A 20699-nucleotide genomic window follows, 5' to 3' on the forward strand; every position below is an offset into this window, starting at 1 on the left:
AATGACTGCAGTGTAGAACTGTATCAACAGCTCCTGTGGCAGACTGTACTTCCTTAATTGGCGTAGAAAGTACATCTTCTGCTGGGCCTTTTTTAGAATGAAGTTTATGTTGGATTCCCATTTTAGGTCTTGGGAAATGGTAGTGCGCAGAAACTTGAAGTTCTCCACAGATGACACAGGGCTTTTGAATATTGTGAGGGGGAGTAGTGTTGAAGGGTCTTTCCTAAAGTCCACTATAATCTCCACAGTTTTGAGTGTGTTTAGCTCTAGGTTGTTCTGACTGCATCATAGCACCAGCTGCTTCACCTCCTGCTTATATGCAGTCGTTCATATAAAGGGAGAATAGCAGTGTGGAATGGACACATCCCTGAGGATCACCAGTGCTGACTGTCCAAATACCGGCGGTAACACCTCCCAGTCTCACCTGTTATTTCCTACCTGTCAGGAAGCTGGTGATCCACTGACAGATGGCAGGGGGTATAATGAGGTTTAGGAGTTTGAACAATGGAGAATTCCCAGAATTATTGTATTGAAAGCTGAACTGAAGTCAACAAACAGAATTCAGGCATATGTTCCTGGGCAGTCAAGGTGTTGCAGAATGTAGTTCAGCCCCATGTTGACTGCGTCATCCACTGATCTGTTTGCTCGGTATGCAAACTGTAGGGGATCCAGCATCGTCTCCTCATCCCCTCTGTTCCCTTCATCTACATACCCATTTAAATCTGCCCCAATCACCAATCTTTCATTCCTAGGTACACCTTCAACCACTTCATCTAATTCACTCCAGAATTTTTCCTTCTCCTCCATCCCACAACCCACTTGTGGAGCATAAGCACTGATGACATTTATCATCACCCCTTCAACTTCCAGCTTCATGTTTATCACCCTATCAGAAACTCTCTTCACCTCCACTACACTCTTACACTCTTCCTTCAGAATCACCCCTACACCATTTCTCTTTCCATCCACACCATGAAAGAACAGCTTAAACCCACCTCTAATGTTCCTGGCCTTACTCCCTTTCCACTTGGTCTCCTGAACACACAACATATCTACCTTTCTCCTCTCCATCATATCAGCTACCTCTCTCGCTTTAGCAGTCATAGTACCAACATTTAAAGTACCAATCCGAAACCTTCACTCTCCTCCACTTCTCCTTTCCCTGCTGTGTCTGTAAACGTCTTCCTCCTCTCCTTCTCCTCCTTCTGCCAACAGTAGCCCAATTTCCACCGGTACCCTGCTGGCTAACGATACCTGTGGCGGTCATTGGTAACCCGGGCCTCGACCGATCTGGTATGAATTTCTCTTTCGTGATCCGCATATTTGATTTGGCACATGTTTTACGCTCATTGCCTTTCCTAACGCAACCCTCGTAATTGTTGCACAAGGAATAGCAGTCATTGTTTAGCTGTCAGAAAGACTTCAATGGTGCCCCATGTCTTTCTGATTTTGAAAGGTTTTGAATGGAAAAATTTAGGGCCAATGGCAAGGAAAGCAACAGAGGTTAGGAAATGGAAAATGCCAAAATAAGACTGAATATTGAAGGTTTAGTGAGGCAGTAGTATTAATAGGCTAGTGGAGGCTAGTACCTGACATAAAGTCAATAAATCAAGTGGTAGTAGAAGAGATACCAGTTGTCCCAGATACACGTTTTATCCAACATACTCAAAGGAACGAAATGGTATACAATTATTGATTTATTTCAGTGTTTCATTACATGCTGAATCACAGCCATTGTTTGTAATTATGTGGGACAGCAGTATACATATATAAGATTGCCCCAATGGTATTGTAAGAGCCTGTCCATCTTTAATCAAGTACTAACAAACAATTTAGCCTTGTTATATTTCTAGCCCGACAAAAGAGTTATGTAAGCAGGAATTACTTCAGTTATTTAAAATGATGACAGAAAAATGTCATAAGGTAAGCAGAAAGAAATCACAGTTTTGCCAAGAAAGTGTGAAATATTTGATAAGAGTGCTTGAGTGGAACAAAGATCTCTCTCACATGTGGAGGCCATTTGAAAGTCTACACAGCCTAAGACAGTATGACAAATGTAATTTTGGCATGGCAGGGTTTAGTAGGCCATATGTATGTGATTTTGCCCTGAGGGTACAACATTAAGAATTATGATAAAGGCAGCTTACCAGACTAAACCCACTGTTCCTCTTGTGTGGATGCCTAAAGGAGTAGCTGCATTTGAATCAATTAAAGCCATCTTGTCATATTAAAAGAAACCATTTCTTTTATACATGTCCATAAATGGGGTTTTGTCTGTGCTGTGTTAATGCGACAACAATATGGGGTGGATAAACAGTCAGTTGCATACTGTCAAGGAGCGAATGTAACGGAGGCGGAAGCCGAAGTACAGCTCGCTCAGGTTTTAATGACGAGAATGAGGGAGAGAGATGCACACAAGCACACACGCACACGGCAGTCCTTAGGTTGAGAGAGTCTGAGGTGAGCTTGGGGAGAAGCGTAGCTGATACAGGATAGGTGTGCGTGGTTATGCCTGGAGCTTTAGGGAGAGCAGAGGCATAGAGAGCCACCAAAGGGAGCGTGGCAGGTGGATCCCTGACATTACCCCCCCCGAGAGGGTGGCACCTGATGCCCCAAACCCTTAGATGCCCGGAGGGCCCAGGCACTCGGAGGAGGGCCCCAGTGGCCGTCCAGGGTCGAAAGGGACCCGGTCAGAATCGCCGCGGAACTGGGGTAAGCCGGGAAGGACTTGAGGCAGAGCGCAAACCCTGAAGGAGAGCCGGAACCGGACGACGCCCATCCCGAAGACACAGGACGGAACCCCAGCAGAGGCCCGAAACGGCGTGCAGCTTCGGAACGGAGGAAAACCACCGGGCAAAGACCGGAGGCAGGGCTAAGCCCGGAGGCATGGCAAAGGCTTGAGATGGAGAGACGCCTTCAGTGGCGACCGGGGACGGAGAGCAGGAAGACGTCCTTGGTGGTGTCCAGAGGCCGAGTAACGCCTACGGCGGATTTCAGAGGCCGTACAAAACCCAGTGCGGAGTTCAGAGTCTGTGCAACGCCCACAGCGGAGTTCAGGAACACAGTGACACCCTTAGTGGGGCCAGGCAGTGGTACAACGTCTCTTTCGCGGCCAGGCGGCACCCTCGGAGGAATACTGGAGCTGAGTAGAGCGCGCTGAGGATCCCTGGAGCGGAACGGAGCTTTCGGGGAAACTCTGAAGTGGGGCGGAGCTCTCCTGGAAACTCCAGGGCAGCGTGGCATGTTCACGGTAACCCCGGAACAGGGCGGCGCACTCGTGGAAACTCTGGGGTGGAGCAGCGTGCTCGTAGTCGTTCGAAGACGGAGCGGCACGCCCACGGGAACCCCAGAACAGGGCGGCACGCTCGTGGAAACTCTGGAGCAGAGCGGCGTGCTCGTAGACGCTCGGACACAGAGCGGCACGCCCACAGGAACCCCGGAACAGGGCGGCGTGCTCGTTGTAACTCTGGAGCGGAGCGCTCGTGGAAACCCAGGGGCGGAGCAGAGCGCTCGTGAAAATGATAAGGGCGGAGCGGAGCGCTCGTGGAAACCCTGGGGGCAGAGCGGAGCACTCGTCAAAGCCCTGGAGTGGGACGGAGCGCTTCTGGAAACCCTGGAGCGGAAAGGAGCTCTCCTAAAAACCCTGGAGCAGAAAGGAGCTGTCCTGGAAACTTTGGAGCAGAACAGAGCTGTCCTAAAGACCCTGGAGCAGAAGGAGCTCTCCTGGAAACCCTGGAGCGGAAAGGAGCTCTCCTGGAAACCCTAGAAAGGAGCTCTCAGCGGAACACTGGGGCGGGGCCCTCCCAGAATCGAGGGGGCTGTAAGGTAGATCCGCTGGAGTGATCCCGAATATCCCTGTGAGAAGCCCAATGAAGTGGTGCACGAGCGGAATTTGCCTCCGAATGTGCTCCACAGCTTACCAGCGAAAGAGAGAAAATCACCAGACAAGAGAGAGATGTGAAGTGCAATTTTGGCCGTTTCAGTGGTGTAAACGGAGGGATGGAAATCCATATATTCACCAACGCTCCATATGAATCCGCTCCACTCTGCCATATCGCCAGAAAAGTGAGGTGGGTATTCCATCTTACTCTCCGGGGGTGTGGCACAGCCGCGCTTGCATATTCCCGAGCCGAGCGAGGATGAATCGCGAGGGGCGGCTGCGAGCTGTCGGGTGCAATCCGAAACCTGAAACTTGCTCGGTTGCCGCTTCATCGCAGCAGAGCGAAACCTCCCTTTCTGATGGTGGGTCTTGCTGCAACCGATAGGGTCACGTGGAGGCCACGGTGATACCCCGATCATGTTTTTTTAAAGGTTTGTTATTCTGTCACGGAGCAAATGAAACAGAGGCGGAAGCCGAAGTACAGCTCGCTCGGGTTTTAATGACGAGAGTGAGGGAGAGAGATGCACATAAACACGCACGCACGCACGCACGCACACGGCAGTCCTTAGGTTGATAGTCCTGCATGAAACCATGAACACATACAATAATGAACAAGGGAGTGAGAGTGAGTTAGGAGTTATGTAGAAGCGGGGTGGAGTGATGATGAGCCCCAGGTGTGCATGATTAAGCCTGGAGCTCCAGAGAGAGCGGAGGCATGATTGATGATGAGCCCCAGGTGTGTGTGGTTATGCCTGGAGCTCTAGGGAAAGCAGAGGCATAGAGAGCTACCAAAGGGGGCGTGGCAGGTGGATCCCTGACACATACATTAGTTTGGCATTAGACAGTATAGAGAAAAGCATGTTGCCATTATATCGTGCACTTGCCAAAGCCGCATATGCATATAAAAGGGCATCAGTAATTACAATGGGGCATCCTGTGATGTTGTACATGACTCCCAGACTCACACTTAACACTAGTCAGTCTTTTGTAATCACCAATTCACGTTGTACAGGTAAAATGTAACTTTTTCAGCCCCAGAACTGACAATTGAGTGCTGTAAAGCTGTTAACCCTGAAAATAGAATGGTGACCCTATTAGATTTTACAATGTGCTTGATGCAGAAACTGTCCTGTTTGTTGATGTTTCATGCTTCTGTGACATGGATGGGACAGGGCAGGCTATTCAATAGTTACTCCAGAAAATGGTTAATTTTGTATAGACTATGCAGTTTCAGTGCCCCAACCCTGCTCTGCTCAGTTGGCAGAGATTAAAGCATTAGCAGAAATATGTAAACTAGGGAAAAGGAAAATATACAATCTATATTTATTTGGCCTATGAACATGGCGTCTGTCACATGTTTGGTCCAACATGGGTACAAAAGGGTTTGCAAAGAGCAGATGGACCGACAATAAAGAATGGCCCAGATCTTGCTAAGTTAGTACATGCCGTGACACAATCAGCCAAAGTAGCTATAGTTAAATGTCAAGCTCATAACTCTGCTAAAACGTTTGTGTCCCAGGGAAACACAGCTGCAAATGGGGCAGCAGAAAGAGAAACGTACAAAAGCAATGGTAGGTTCAGATAAGGAAGCCCTAGAGGAACACACATTACAGAAATGCAAGACAGAGCTTATATTCATGGACAAACACAATGGAAGAAGTTTGGGGCTATTAAAGAACTGGATACTAATATTTGGGGTGATGTGGACAGCCTATTTATAGCCCCTGCATCAGTGCATCGTAATGCAGTGGCAGGCAGGGTTTTGTGTAAGGAAGTAATCCCCAAATTTGGGATGCCAAATCTCCTAAGTTCAGACAATGGTTTGCATTTTGTAAATGAGGTCATTAAGTGTATCATTCAGTCATTGCATATCGTCCATTAGTTGCAACATGTATGTTATCCCCAGTCACATGGCATGGTGAAAAGGGCTAATATGGTGCGTAATGCAAAGATAACAAAGATTTGTGCAAAAACATTCCTGGACTGTGCAGATACTTTGCCATAAGCTGTGATAAAGATGCATTCCCAGACTAACTGTATAACACACCAAACTCTGGATGAAATGCTTACAGGATGTCTGTGCCAATAACTAGTAAACCTTATAAACGGCCCTTTCTTGAACAGCTCTAAGGTGAACTCCAGAGCTATGTTAGACATCTAAAAAAAGGACTTTGCTTTTAAAGACAGCTGAAGCTACTTAAAGACAGCTAAACATATGGATGAGTTGATCCTGTTGATCCTGTGGACTGGGTCTACATCAGGAGATTTAAGAGAAAACACTTCGCTGAGCCACAATGGAACAGCCCATTTAAGGTGGTATTGACAACTCCCACAGCAGTCAAAGTAAGGAGCATTGGTACTATCTCAACCACTGGAGTAGAGCACATGAACCAATCGGTGAAAAAGGAACAGAGGGGGAACAGAAGTCTCCATTAGACAAAAAGAAACCAGAACAGCCCTACAAACCAGACACTGATTCTGACCTAGATTGCTCGGTACCACTAGAAATGCCCAGTAGGGCCCCACTATGGGGTAATGTGACAACATGTGACATGCACCCTTGCATTAACTGCAACCATAACACAAAAGAGAAACATACACAGGGTGGCCAATTACTACAAACAACCAACTACAGACACATATCAGGTCAGGGTTAGCGGAACACCCATAAATGGAAAATGTTCTAATGTGAGTGGTATAACAGCAAAGAAGATGTATTTTATGTTATGGTAGACATATGTAAGAGTGTTTAAATCTAAATGTAAAGTACCCTTTAAAAATTACACCTGTCAATGGGACCCCAAGCGCTTGAGTTAAAAGGGACCCACCATATTGGTAACCTTTATCTCCTTAGGTTACATTACAGTGCTCAAAGTGTCATCAAGTCATCTCACACATTTGCAGCCAACATGGGGCCAAACAATTTGTTTGTTTGGTGTGCTGTCTAAAACTCATGGTGCAAATTAGATGCCTAATCTTAGCTAGAATTGTGACTATCGATTTTATTACCACTTTATTCCCAATATTATTCCCTCTTTATTGATAAGCCATCCCTTTGTGAGAGTAGACAGAGAGCAAGAGTTCCCACACTGTGTACACTCCAGTGGCCACAACTTTCTTGCCGATGTGTTTGCTTAGTGTAGAGCTGTTTGTGACACGATCAACCTAACTGTTCTCCTAACTGATAGCTCTCAATTAATTTCTTTCTCATTTGTTTCTGATTCTCATTTTGATCTGTTGGTTTACTTCACTTTGTCAGGCAGGTCCTATTTAAAAGAGATTTCTTGATTGCGAACAGGTGTGACAGTAATCAGGCCTGGGTGTGGCTAGAGACATTAAACTCAGGTGTGATAAACCACAGTTTTAAAAGGGGGGCACTTTTTTACACATGGCCATGTAGTTTTGGATTTTGTTTTCCCTCAATAATAAAAATCTTAATTTAAAAACGGCATGATGTATTCACGTGTTATCTTTTACTAATATTTAAATTAGTTTGATGATATAAAAGTGTGACAAACATGCAAAATAATAAGAAATCAGGACGGGGCATTCACTTTTTCACACCACTGTGTATGTGTGTGTGTGTATATATATATATATATATACAGTAAGGAAAATAAGTATTTGAACACCCTGCTATTTTGCAAGTTCTCCCACTTAGAAATCATGGAGAGGTCTGAAATTGTCATCGTATGTGCATGTCCACTGTGAGAGACATAATCTAAAAAAAAAAATCCAGAAATCACAATGTGTGATTTTTAAACTATTTATTTGTATGATACAGCTGCAAATAAGTATTTGAACAACTGTCTATCAGCTAGAATTCTGACCCTCAAAGACCTGTTAGTCTGCCTTTAAAATGTCCACCTCCACTACATTTATTATCCTAAATTAGATGCACCTGTTTGAGGTCATTAGCTGCATAAAGACACCTGTCCACCCCATACAATCAGTAAGAATCCAACTACTAACATGGCCAAGACCAAAGAGCTGCCCAAAGACACTAGAGACAAAATTGTACACCTCCACAAGGCTGGAAAGTGCTACGGGGAAATTGGCAAGCAGCTTGGTGAAAAAAGGTCCACTGTTGGAGCAATCATTAGAAAATGGAAGAAGCTAAACATGACTGTCAATCTCCCTCGGACTGGGGCGTGGGTCTCAATGATCCTAAGGAAGGTGAGAAATCAGCCCAGAACTACACAGGAGGAGCTGGTCAATGACCTGAAAAGAGCTGGGACCACCGTTTCCAAGGTTACTGTTGGTAATACACTAAGACGTCATTGTTTGAAATCATGCATGGAACGGAAGGTTCCCCTGTTTAAACCAGCACATGTCCAGGCATGTCTTAAGTTTGCCAAAGATCATTTGGATGATCCAGAGGAGTCATGGGAAAAAGTCATGTGTTCAGATGAGACCAAAATAGAACTTTTGGGTCATAATTCCACTAAACATGTTTGGAGGAAGAAGAGTGATGAGTACCATCCCAAGAACACCATCCCTACTGTGAATCATGGGGGTGGTAGCATCATGCTTTGGGGGTGTTTTTCTGCACATGGGACAGGGCGACTGCACTGTATTAAGGAGAGGATGACCGGGGCCAACCGGATTTTGGGGAACAACCTCCTTCCCTCAGTTAGAGCATTGAAGATGGGTTGAGGCTGGGTCTTCCAACATGACAATGACCCGAAGCACACAGCCAGGATAACCAAGGAGTGGCTCTGTAAAAAGCATATCAAGGTTCTGGCATGGCCTAGCCAGTCTCCAGACATAAACCCAATAGAGAATCTTTGGAGGGAGCTCAAACTCCGTGTTTCTCAGCGACAGGCCAGAAACCTGACTGATCTAGAGAAGATCTGTGTGGAGGAGTGGGCCAAAATCCCTCCTGCAGTGTGTGCAAACCTGGTGAAAAACTACAGGAAACGTTTGACCTCTGTAATTGCAAACAAAGGCTACTGTACCAAATATTAACATTGACTTTCTCAGGTGTTCAAATACTTATTTGCAGCTGTATCATACAAATAAATAGTTTAAAAATCATATATTGTGATTTCTGGATTTTGTTTTTAGATTATGTCTCTCACAGTGGACATGCACCTACGATGACAATTTCAGACCCCTCCATGATTTCTAAGTGGGAGAACTTGCAAAATAGCAGGGTGTTGAAATACTTATTTTCCTCACTGTATATATATATATATATATATATATATATATATATATATATATATATATATATATAATACATCTGAGTTAGACTTTTTTTATGCCTACTGAGGAAGAGAAATTGATTTGGTCTCGGACATTCGTAAAAATACATTTTTAAGAAAAGAAAGCCATCGTGAAGAGGCCAACCCCAAAGCTAGCTAGCTTGTCTCAGCCCAGGAAAGGGTTTGTTCAGTACTACAAGACTCCAGTGAATTCTAGTGAATATGAGCGGTACCACTGGCTTACAGCCACTGAGGAGTGGTGCAAATTATGAGTATGCAACTCTGGTGAGTAGGTTGTATTTTATTTACATTTTTAATGCTTTTGTCATGTTATTAGACAAATATTGATTCTGAACTGCACCAAATGAAAATAGATGGCACAGTTGCGGTTGTAGTGTAGAGGTTTGGAGCTTACTTTAGTAAAATGGTATTCTCCTCATGTTTATACACTTTAAGGAAAAGATAATGTAATTTGGAATTTTATTTGCAACATATCTCAAAAGGTTGGAATGGTAACAAAAGTCTGGCAAAAGTAAGTGTTATTAAAATGAAACATTTGGAAAAATATTTTGCAAATAATTAAGTTTATTGACAATAGGTCAGTAAGATGACTGGTTATAATTAGTATATCTTAGAGAGGCAGAGTTACATTAGATACACTAGGCAAAATATTACTCAAGTCAAAGTAAAAGTACTCCCTTTAAACGTTCACTTGATTAATAGTAGAAACGTATTTGCCTTCGGTAAGGTATCCAAAGTACAATGATTTATTATGGCTGTAGACCTCATATCATGTTACCCAGCCATTTGGAGTGCACAAGCCAGTGCAGTGCACCCAAGATAAATGGGGAGGGTTGCATTAGGAAGGGCATCCAGCGTAAAACATGTGCCAAATCAAATATGCAGATTAAAAATCAGAAATGCATACCGGATCGGTTGAGGCCCGGGTTACCAACAACCACCACAGGTATTGTTAGTCAACAGGGCTACTGTTGGCCGAAAGAGGAGAAGGAGAGGAGGAACTTTGAATGTTAATACTATGACTGGTAAAGAGAGAGAGGTAGCTGATATGATAGAGCGTAGAAAGGTAGACATGTTGTGTGTAGATATGCTGTGTGTTCAGGAGACCAAGTGGAAAGGGAGTAAGGCCGGGAACATCGGAAGGAGGGTTTAAAATGTTCTATTATGGTGTGGATGGAAAGAGAAAAGGTGTAGGGGTGATCCTGAAGGAAGAGTACAGAAAGAGTGTAGTGGAGGTGAAGAGAGTTTCTGATATAGTGATGAATGTGAAGCTGGAAGTTGAAGGGGTGATGATAAATGTCATCAGTGCTTATGCTCCACAAGAGGGTTGTGAGATGGAGGAAAAAGAAAAATTCTGGCGTGAGTTAGATGAAGTGGTGGAAGGTGTACCTAGGAATGAATGATTGTAATGGCCATGTTGGTGAAGGGAACAGAGATGATGGCAGTGGTAAATACGTTAAGAGGAATATCTTAAAAATATTTTAAGAAGAAGGAGGAGCATAGGGTGACATATAAGATTGGAGGAAGGTGCACACAGGTGGTCTATGTTCTATGTAGGAGATTCAACCTGAATGAGATTTGAGACTGTAAGATGTTGGCAGGGGACAATGTAGCTAGACAACATTGGATGGTGGTCTGTAGGCTTTTGTTGGTGAGGAAGAAGAGAAGTGTCAGTGGGCGTGCATGGAAGGACCCAAATGCAGGGTGCAGGCTGCCGTTCAAAAGGCAGTTAGACTAGATGCCCGAAAACTTATGAGCCCCCTTAAAAAGGAGCACCAAGAGACTGAGAACAGGATAGAAGCAAAAACAAAACATCAAACCTGAAGACCCATAGTAGAAGAGACAGGAAGCTGTCTGAAAAACAAACGTCTGAGAACTGGCAAAAAATTAAACACAAAAGCGATCCGGAAGCGTCCGGAAGAAATGATAGTCTGTAAAAAACGAGAGATCCAAAAACGAAGTCAAAGTATTCCACAGGGAAAAAGGGGCAGGAAGGTCTCAAAACAAACACGAAGCCGAAGAGACAATCTGGCGAGAGATATTAGGATCTGGCGTTTATTTATACACCAAGAAGATGGAAGTGGAATTACCGGAAGTGCGCGCGCCGTTGGCTGACAGTAACCCCCTTCTCACAGCACCTCCAGACATCCCTTCAGGTTGCTCAGGATGGTCCAGATGAAACTGAGAGATGAGGTCATGGTCCAGAATCTGCCGTGTAGGAACCCGGGAGCATTCCTCTGGGCCATAGCCTTCCCAGTCCACTAGATATCGGAGACCCCGTCTTCAGGAGCAGAGTAAACGACGCACCGATGACCCAGGCGGGTGGTCGGATGTCTGGTGGAGGGCACCAAGGAACAGGATTGGACAGGTCTGAGGCGAGAAACATGGAAGGCAGGGTCGATCCGAAGGGCCTTGGGTAGTTTGCGGCGCACAGCAACTGTTTTAATGACCTTGGAGAGGCTCCCAGAAATCGTGGGGCAAGCTTACGACACACGGCCTTGAGTGGGAGGTCCCGAGTGGAAAGCCATGTCTTATAACCAATCAGGTAATGGAGTGCAGGACGTGCCTCCGGTTGGCCGAAAGGGGAAGCGCGTGCAGACGGAAAATATGTAGGAGAAGTAGTGCAGTGGTTTCCTTAGCTGAAGGCAGTTTGGCTAGGGGAATAAAATGTACCATTTGGGAGAACCTGTCCACCACGGTAAGAATGATTGTGCAACTGGCAGAGGGAGAGAGTCTGGTAACAAAAACAAGGGCAATGTTAGACCAGGGACGTTTAGGCACTGGAAGGGGACACAGTAAGCCCACCAGGCAGCCCTTAGGGTTCTTATGTTGAGTGCAGGTAGGACAGGTTAATACAAATTGTAGATCACGGGAGGTAGGGGAGGGAGAAATTGAACCTGCCAAAAAAGAGTCCCCAGCGAGCCTGGTGCAAGTTGAGGCGTGGGATTACCGGAAGTGCGTGTGCCGTTGGCTGACAGGGAGAGTGAATACTAAAAAAAGAATAAGATGGTGGAAACTAAAGGAGAAAGACTGTACTGTGAGATTTAGGGAAGAGGTCGGACAGGGGCTTGGTAGTGGTGAAGAGGTGCTGGATGATTTGGCAACTACTACAGAAGTAATAAAGGAGACCACTAGAAAAGTACTCGGTGTGACATCTGAAAATAGAAAGCAAGACAAAGAGATGTGGTGGTGGAATGAGGAAGTACAGAAAAGCATAAAGAGATAGAGGTTGGCAAAACAGAATTGGGATCGACAGAGAAATAAGAAGAGTAGGCAGGACTACAAGGTGATGCAGGTGAAGAGAGATGTAGGAAGGAAAAGGCATATGAGGAGCTGTATGAGAAGGTGGACACTAAGAAGGGAGAAAAGGATATGTACTGATTGGTGAGGCAGAGGGACCGAGCTGGGAAGGATGTGCTACAAGTAAGAGCAATAAAGGATGGAGATGGAAATGTGTTGACTAGTGAGGAGAGGGTGTAAGATGGAGGGAGTATTTTCAGCTGATGAATGAGGAAAATGAGAAAGAGAAGGTTGGATTGTGTGGAGATGGTCAAGCAGGAAGTGGATAGATTAGTAAATAGGAAGTGAGAACATTAAGAGGTGAAGAGTGGAAAGTCGGTAGGACCAGATGACATACCAGTAGAAGAGATATTCAGGAGAGATGGCAGTGAAGTTTTTAACAAGATTGTTTAACAAGATATTGGAAGGTGACAGGGTGACTGAGGAATGGAGAAGTAGTTTGCTGGTACCATTTTCTAAGAATAAGGTAGATGTGCAGACCTGCAGATACCACAGATGCATTATTTGCTTTGGGAATGTTGATGAAGAAGTATAGAGAAGGAGTTCAAAAAGGAGTTTTGGAGCATTGTGTGTTTTTGGATTTAGAAAAAGCATACGACAGAGTGCTGAGAGCGGAGTCAAGTGTGTCAGAGAAATATGTGAGGGTGGTGCAAGACAGGTATGAGGACAGTGTGACAGCAGTGAAATGTGCAGTAGAAATGACAGACTGGTTCAAGGTTGAGATTGGATTGCATCAAGGATCGACACTAAACCCTTTCCTGTTTGCAGTGGTGATGGACCGGTTGATGGACAAGGTCAGACAGAAGTCTCCATGAACTATAATGTTTGCGGATGATATTAAGATTTGTGGTAAAAGTAGGGGGCAGGTTAAGAAGAGCCTGGAGAGGTGGAGGTACGTGCTGGAGAGAAGGGGAATGAAAGTAGGAGTAAGACAGAGGACATGTGTGTGAATAAAAGGGAGGGCAGTGAAGTGGTGCATTTGCAGGGAGAAAAGGTGGTGAAGCTGGAGGAGTTTAGGTACCTGGGGACAACAGTGCAAAGTAATGGAGGAAGATGGATGGAAGATCTGCTGTGGCGACCCCTAATGTGAGCAGCCGAGCGAAGAAGAAGAGTCCTCATATCATGTCATTATTGTCACAAGACTCTTGCTTCAACTCAGTTTATGTGAAATGACTCTAATGTTACTCTTAGTGCACAAATCTATTAATTGATAGATATTAAAATTATCATGAACCCAACACTTTTATTTTTTGTTGTGGCAAGTTAGAGTCAGGAGTTACTTCTATCATTTATTACTCTCAACATTTTATGCTTGCTGTTGAACTAGTGATGAACTGTATATTCCGTTTAAAACAGAGTGTGCACGTTACCCTGATTGCTGGTTAGCTGTGTGCTTGACCAGGTATGTTTTTATCTACTCATAAAAATAAAAAAAACTGATATCGCAAAATGTAGTTGAGTAAAAAGATATTTGATTTTATATGTAGGACAAATTTAATTTAATTTGTTAATGTGTAACACTGAGCAGAGTTTCACCAAACACTAATCGGTGAAGACTGTGTCTAAAAATTGTGGCACAATTTCAGAATAATGTTCCTCAAAATTAAATTGTAAAACAGTTGAATATCTCATCATTTACAGTACACAATATCATCAAAAGTTTTAAAGAATCTGTGCACAAGGGTCAAGCGTAAAAATCAATATTTCACATTAACACCTCTAGAAATAATTGTCTGTGAACACAGTTTGCCTGCCTGCAGTTTAGACCTTTCACCAATTGAAAACTTTTGGTACATCATGAAATGAAAAAGACAACAAAGGACACCCAGAACTGTTGAACAGCTAGAATCTGATATCAGACACATATGGGACAACAACCCTCTCCCAGAATTTTAGCAACCGGTCTCTTAAGTTCCTATATATATATATATATATATATATATATATATATATATATATATATATATATATATATATATATATATATATATATGGACAGATTGCACTGCACTGACAACACTGACACAATGGTGTCATTGTCAGTGTCTGAGAATAGGTTTGTAGATATATGTCTGTTTGTGTAGAGGCTTTAGCGACCTGGGGAATGCAGACCAGAACATATGTGGACCAAAGCCCTGGGTCAGATGAGAGAGTTGAGATCAGGAAGGTGTCTACAGTTCATATTCAGCACCTAAATGAGTGAGTTGTATATTGTCTTTTAAATGAGTTGCCCAATCATGAGTCAATGAGTCTTGTGAAGAGACAGAAGAGCTGTGCCAGGACGAGTTGTTCCTGTCTGGCACACCATGACACCTTTAATCACTCACATATTTATAAAACACATACAAACTTAGTTATTCATATACATGTAGTCACAGCTTAACTATGAAACACTAGATAAATTCATTAGAGTAATGAGAGGAAAATAAACTTTAGCATTTTAGATATTATTTTTTACAAATCCATTTTATATAGTTTAAAATCTTTCCCTTTGCCTATGGTTGTTTTTTCTATATCTTTTTCCAAATAATTTTTCTCTCTCTCTCTCTCTCTCTCTCTCTCTCTCTCTCTCTCTCTCTCTCTCTTTCTCTCTCTCTTTCTCAGGCTATCCTCTCTTTGTTTGGAGAGGCTGAAAGTTTTAAAGGATTTGTCACAGACCAGAAAGCAAAACTGGAAAGCATTAAGAAGTCAAATAAGCCTGACAACAACCAAAAACTATTTGTTTTGAAAGACAACCATCAGCTTAATGCAATACTTCTGGACCCTAAACTTTCTTTGAGACTTCAGCTTCCAGGAGGTGCCATCATCCAAAACTGGCAGCCTCTGAAACTGATGGAAAGCAACCTGGAAATTATGAAAAAGCAAAACTTAACTTGGATGTTTGATTGGTTTGAAGATAAACCAATGTTTATGAGCTTTCACACACCACCCTATCCTGTTCCATTACAAGGAGGTTCCTTGATACTGAACATAGACATGTTTGGGACTGATGTGTCCATAGCAAGGAACGCACTAATAGCACATTTAGAGCAGGTATTGGAGGAAATTCATGGTAATGTTGTGATTCATATTTATATGCCTCAAACATTTTGGGAATCCATGAGACAGTTTTGTGATGGACATGAAGGAGTAAAACAATATATGTATTATGGGGAGCAATGGCTTCTGGAGAAAGATATGTCATAAATATTAGAAACAGTCAGACAGGAAAGGTTCCAGTCTTATAAAGGGTAATAGCATTCAGAACAGACAGCACTCAGTAGCTATGTTTCTTCTTCTTCTTCTTTTGGCTCTTCCCATTAGTGGTCGGCACAGCAGATTATCTGTTTCCAGGTTTGGGTTAAACTTGGGGTTAGGGTTAGGATTAGATAATGTTTATGGTTGTGGTTAGAGTTATTGTTCAGGTTTAGGTTAGAGTTAAGGTTTTGGTAAAGGTGAGTTTTGAGATTAAGTTTAAATTTTAGGTTTGAGTTGGTATTAGAGTTGGAGCCTCTGGAGCACAAAGGGTTAAGGGCCCAAAAATGTGAGCCCAAGAGGCACAAGAGAAATCTTGAATCTTAAAACCCAGTCCTTCAGATCAGTAACCCAGAGACTTAACCAATGAAATACCACTTCCCTACAGTTAGGGTTGGGATTAAGGTTAGGTTACAGTTGAGATTAGGGTTAAGTTTCAGGTGAGGTTTGGGATTAAGGATAAGGTTTAGGTCAGGGTTGACACTGAGGTTACATTTTAGTTTAGGGTTGGGATTAGGGTTAGGTTTAAGGTTTATGTTAGCAATAAATTAGGCTAGGGTTGTGGTTAAGGTAGACTTAAATTTAGGGTGCCACATTCTTTTATCCTACAGTGTCCACTATATTACAAGGACAAGCCGTTGTATGAGTACAATCTTTATGAATGATTAATGACTATTTCAAAGAAAGAAATTTTGAAGATGACAGTCAAGTGAAAAAAATTCTAAAATGTTTATACAATAGGTAGCAGGTGTTTCATTCAGGCACATATTGCATGAATGAAAATTATTTCATATTACACCATCACTTTCAGGTTTAAAAAATGAAATTTGACCTTCAAAATAAGGCAATCAAACAACAGCACCCCCTGTCATTCTTAATCGAAGGAATAGACACAGCATCTGTATCTGCAGCTTTTTCTCCATTGTTAGTTTATACTTTGGTTTGAATTGCTGTGAATAAAATGTGCATCTTTGTACAAACAGCTGCAGTTCCACTTTTGCATCAGTAGCTGGAATATCTTGCAAGCCTAATTGAGTTTAACACTGTGAAGCACATTACATCAAATTAAATCTTACAAGCAAATCTTGCTTATTTACCTGAGCATGCACTTGCTCTACTTTTTCTTTTACTGAGTGTTAAGTGCGTTGTGACTCATTCACATAATAACAGTTGAGTGCAGTCACCATGGCAAAAGGAAGCAGGACATTAATGCATTGTACATTTGCTTGTCACTGACTTGTAAAACAATACAGTCACATTGTTCACATGTAGAATTCACTAGGGACGAGTTAGACAAACAAAAATTGTGATCTTTCTCTTATTTGCTTCCTGTCCTTGGTACATACTGACATATAATCATATGGTGCATCTCAAAGATGTAAAGAGGAAGAAAAGAGAATGAGAAGAAGGCATCATAGCTGCTGGCACAGATGATCATTATACTTATGATGATGTTGATAATGTTAATAAACCACTTTCTCTGTCATTTCTTCACTTTTGTTATAAATTACAACCTATTTTACTATTTAGTGCACTTATCGTGAAGTACTAGCATCTCATACATGTCTAAAACATCTTTACATTAAACCTCAAACCTCAAAAAGAATTTGGGAAACTATATGTTTATGTATTTGTGTGATGAATTTGTTATCATGAAGTACTAGCATATCATACAGGTCTAAAACAACTTTACATTGAACCTTAAACCTCAAAAAGAATTTGGCAAACTATTTATGTATGTTTATGTATTTGTGCAAAAGAAAGAAAGCCATTTATTAAGATTTACTGGCTTTAGTTGGCCTAATAAGCACTCTGGCATTGCAGTAAATAACCTCAGATCATGCATTAATTTTAAAACAAAGGTTTTATATTTAGTAAAAGGAGATTTTATAAAGTCCTCGCCACATTTGGCCCACATCATCTTCAGAGTAAGCACACAATTCATATTAAATATTATTCCAGATTTTGTCCAAAATAGTGAATTACATTGCCTATTGACACAAATCCTGGGAAGAATTCTCAAGGCTACAACCTGAGGCTAAGCAAGAGCAGTAGCAGTCACAACCACATGTCAAAATAATAACACCACTTGTTACAGCATTACTGCCAGCTGCAGCAGTAATGACCATTTGTTCATCCAAACCTTTTGTTCTACAGTCAGAGAATTCCACCACCATCTGTCATTACACATTATAAGTGAAACTACAAATTACTCTTGAATCCCTTTGTTTGAAATAATGGCTTCACTTTCCTATGATTGCTTAGGCAACAACTGTACAGCATCTGCAGCTCAGTAAATCTGGGAGGAAACCTATCTGGGAGGAAAATGCAAATAAAGTGTGCATATATACATTGATATTTAAGATTACTGTATTAAAAATAGATAAATACACTATGAATATATACAAAGACATACAGTATATAGACATGAATATTTTCCATCTTAACCCAGATACAGTAGCATGTGACATGACTTTTTGTAATTCAAGCAGCTGGGGTTCCTTTTTTAATTACACAATTCAGCACAAAACAAAACATGCCAGTCCAACATAATTTCTCAAATAAAGCAGAGCTCAATCTGGCCTCACTTCTTCTTTAGTTAAGCACGGCACTAATTAGCTGGCTGCTTGGAGAGAGGAAGTACTTTAATTAATAAATGGTGGTACATGAGTACAGAAGCAACTGTTGTGCCATGACGGCTTAATCACAGGAAATAAGCCCAGGAATGAATGTTATTAAGCCCAGTGCATGCTGGGTATAGAGGCAGTAATTAAAGAAACATTAAATTAAGCTAACTTGGGGAAGAAAAGTCTAGTGTAATGGAAACAGTGGTAGCAAAAGATGTGATCAAGCAAACATGGGTGGGTAAAGTGGTAGAGTCAGAATGTTTTGGAACTGTTCACTAGTTTAATTTATTTAAAAAGAAGACACAGAACATGCATGAGATCAGAAGCCTAGCGAGAGTAATTAAAATGCAAATTTGCAAATCTGACTTTGTAATTGTAAACTAATATGGACATTTTTGGAAGACATTTAGATAAAAAATTTTAATTGTTCATTTATCTACTAAGGTTTCTAGAGCCATTCTGTAATTTGTTAAAATAAATATTACTTTTGTTTTTTTATTATTATTCTTAAATTTGCAAGGTGGTACCAGTCAAGCAGTGCTGGAGGATCTCAAACAGCGTGGTGCAGTGTGAGATGTGATGAAGTCTCTGAGGTGAGATGGCGCTGGTCCATTTTTGACCTTGTAGGCAAGCATCAGTGTTTTGAATCTGATACATGCAGCTACTGGAAGCCAGTGAAATGATTGCAGCAGTGGGGTGGAACTTGAACAGATTGAACACAAGTTGTGCAGCTGCGTTTTGGATCATTTGCAGTGGACAGATAGCGTTCAGGGGAAGACCTGCCAGCAGAGAGTTGCAGTAGTCGAGTCTTGAAATGACAAGAGACTGAACAAGCACCGGGGCAGCCTGTGTGGACAGAGATGTTGTAGAGAAGAAATCAACAGGAACGAGACACATTAGCATCTTATTAGAATATATTAGCACATTAGAATCTTGACAGATGCCATCTTCTATATCCAATTTCTTTTTTTGTTCTCTTACTTACATTATGTTTCTATTAGTTTTATAGGATACATAGGGAGGCAAAAGCCAGTGCACTCTTAGTGCCGGTCCCAAGCCCGGATAAATGGGGAGGGTTGCGTTAGGAACGGCATCCAGCGTAAAACATGTGCCAAATCGAATATGCGGATCACAAATAAAAATTTCATACCGGATCATTTGAGGCCCAGGTTAACAACGAACGCTAAGGTATCGTTATCCGACAGGGTACCAGTGGAAATTGGGCTACTGCTGAAGGAGGAGAAGGAGAGGAGGAAGGCGTCTACAGAGACAGCAGGAAAAGGAGAAGTGTAGGAGAGTGGAGGTTCGGGTTGGTACTTTAAATGTTGGTACTATGACTGGTAAAGGGAGAGAGATAGCTGATATGATGGAGAGGAGAAAGGTAGATATGCTGTGTGTTCAGGAGACCAAGTGGAAAGGGAGTAAGGCCAGGAACATTGGAGGTGGGTTTAAACAGTTTTATCATGGTGCAGATGGAAAGAGAAATGTTGTAGGTGTGATTCTGAAGGAAGAGTACAGTAAAAGTGTAATGGAGGTGAAGAGAGTTTCTGATAGGGTGATGAACGTGAAGCTGGAAGTTGAAGGGATAATGATAAATGTCATCAGTGCCTATGCTCCACAAGTCAGCTGTGAGATGGGGGAGAAGGAAAGATTCTGGAGTGAATTAGATGAAGTGGTAGATGGTGTACCTAGGAAAGAACGATTGGTGATTGGGGCAGACTTTAATGGGCATGTAGGTGAAGGGAACAGAGGTGATGAGGAGGTGATGGGTAGGTATGGCCTTAAGGAGAGAAATGTGGAAGGGCAGATGGTGGTGAATTTTGCTAAAAGGATGGAAATGGCAGTGGTGAGTACGTATTTTAAGAAGAAGGATGATCATAGGGTGACGTATAAGAGTGGAGGAAGGTGGACACAGGTGGACTATGTTCTATGCAGGAGATGCAACCTGAAGGAGATTGGAGACTGTAAGGTGTTGGCGGGGGACAGTGTAGCTAGACAGCATCGGATGGTGGTCTGTAGGATGGTTTTGGAGGCAAAGAAGAAGAGGAGGAGAGTGAGGACTGAAAGAAGAATAAGATGGTGGAAGCTGAAGGAGGAAGAGTGTAGTGTGAGGTTCAGGGAAGAGGTCAGACAGGGGCTCGGTGGTGGTGAGGAGGTGCTGGATGATTGGGTAACTACTGCAGGAGTGATGAGGGTGGCAGCTAGAAAAGTACTTGGTGTGACATCTGGAAATAGAAAGGAAGACAAAGAGACTTGGTGGTGGAATGAGGAAGTGCAGGAGAGCATAAGGAGGAAAGGTTGGCAAAACAGAAGTGGGATCGACAGAGTGATGAGAAAAGTAGGCAGGAGTACAAGGAGATGCGGAAGCAGGTAAAGAGGGATGTGGTGAAAGCCAAGGAAAAGGCATATGATGAGCTGTATGAGAGGTTG

At 42.6% G+C, this 20699-nt stretch overlaps 1 protein-coding gene across 1 annotated transcript; it reads left to right on the top strand.

Annotated features, from left to right (window-relative positions):
• Positions 1-5220: 5220 nt before the first annotated feature.
• Positions 5221-17537, top strand: LOC124387518 (histidine N-acetyltransferase-like). The gene is made up of 3 exons (XM_046851928.1): positions 5221-5252; positions 5400-5451; positions 15013-17537. Exons 1-3 carry the CDS (start codon positions 5221-5223, stop codon positions 15592-15594), a joined length of 666 nt encoding a protein of 221 aa, XP_046707884.1. The 3' UTR covers positions 15595-17537.
• The last annotated feature ends 3162 nt before the right edge of the window (positions 17538-20699 follow it).

Source organism: Silurus meridionalis, chromosome 6 (assembly GCF_014805685.1).
Source record: "Silurus meridionalis isolate SWU-2019-XX chromosome 6, ASM1480568v1, whole genome shotgun sequence".
Taxonomy (NCBI): domain Eukaryota; kingdom Metazoa; phylum Chordata; class Actinopteri; order Siluriformes; family Siluridae; genus Silurus; species Silurus meridionalis.

Bases quoted from the DNA above. Each gene is read 5' to 3' on its own strand.
- LOC124387518 (XM_046851928.1), top strand. From the start codon at position 5,221: ATGGCGTCTGTCACATGTTTGGTCCAACATGG. The intron at 5,253-5,399 runs GTACAAAAGGGT...TTTGTGTCCCAG, and splicing joins ACATGTTTGGTCCAACATGG to GGAAACACAGCTGCAAATGG. The intron at 5,452-15,012 runs GTAGGTTCAGAT...TCTCTTTCTCAG, and splicing joins AGAAACGTACAAAAGCAATG to GCTATCCTCTCTTTGTTTGG.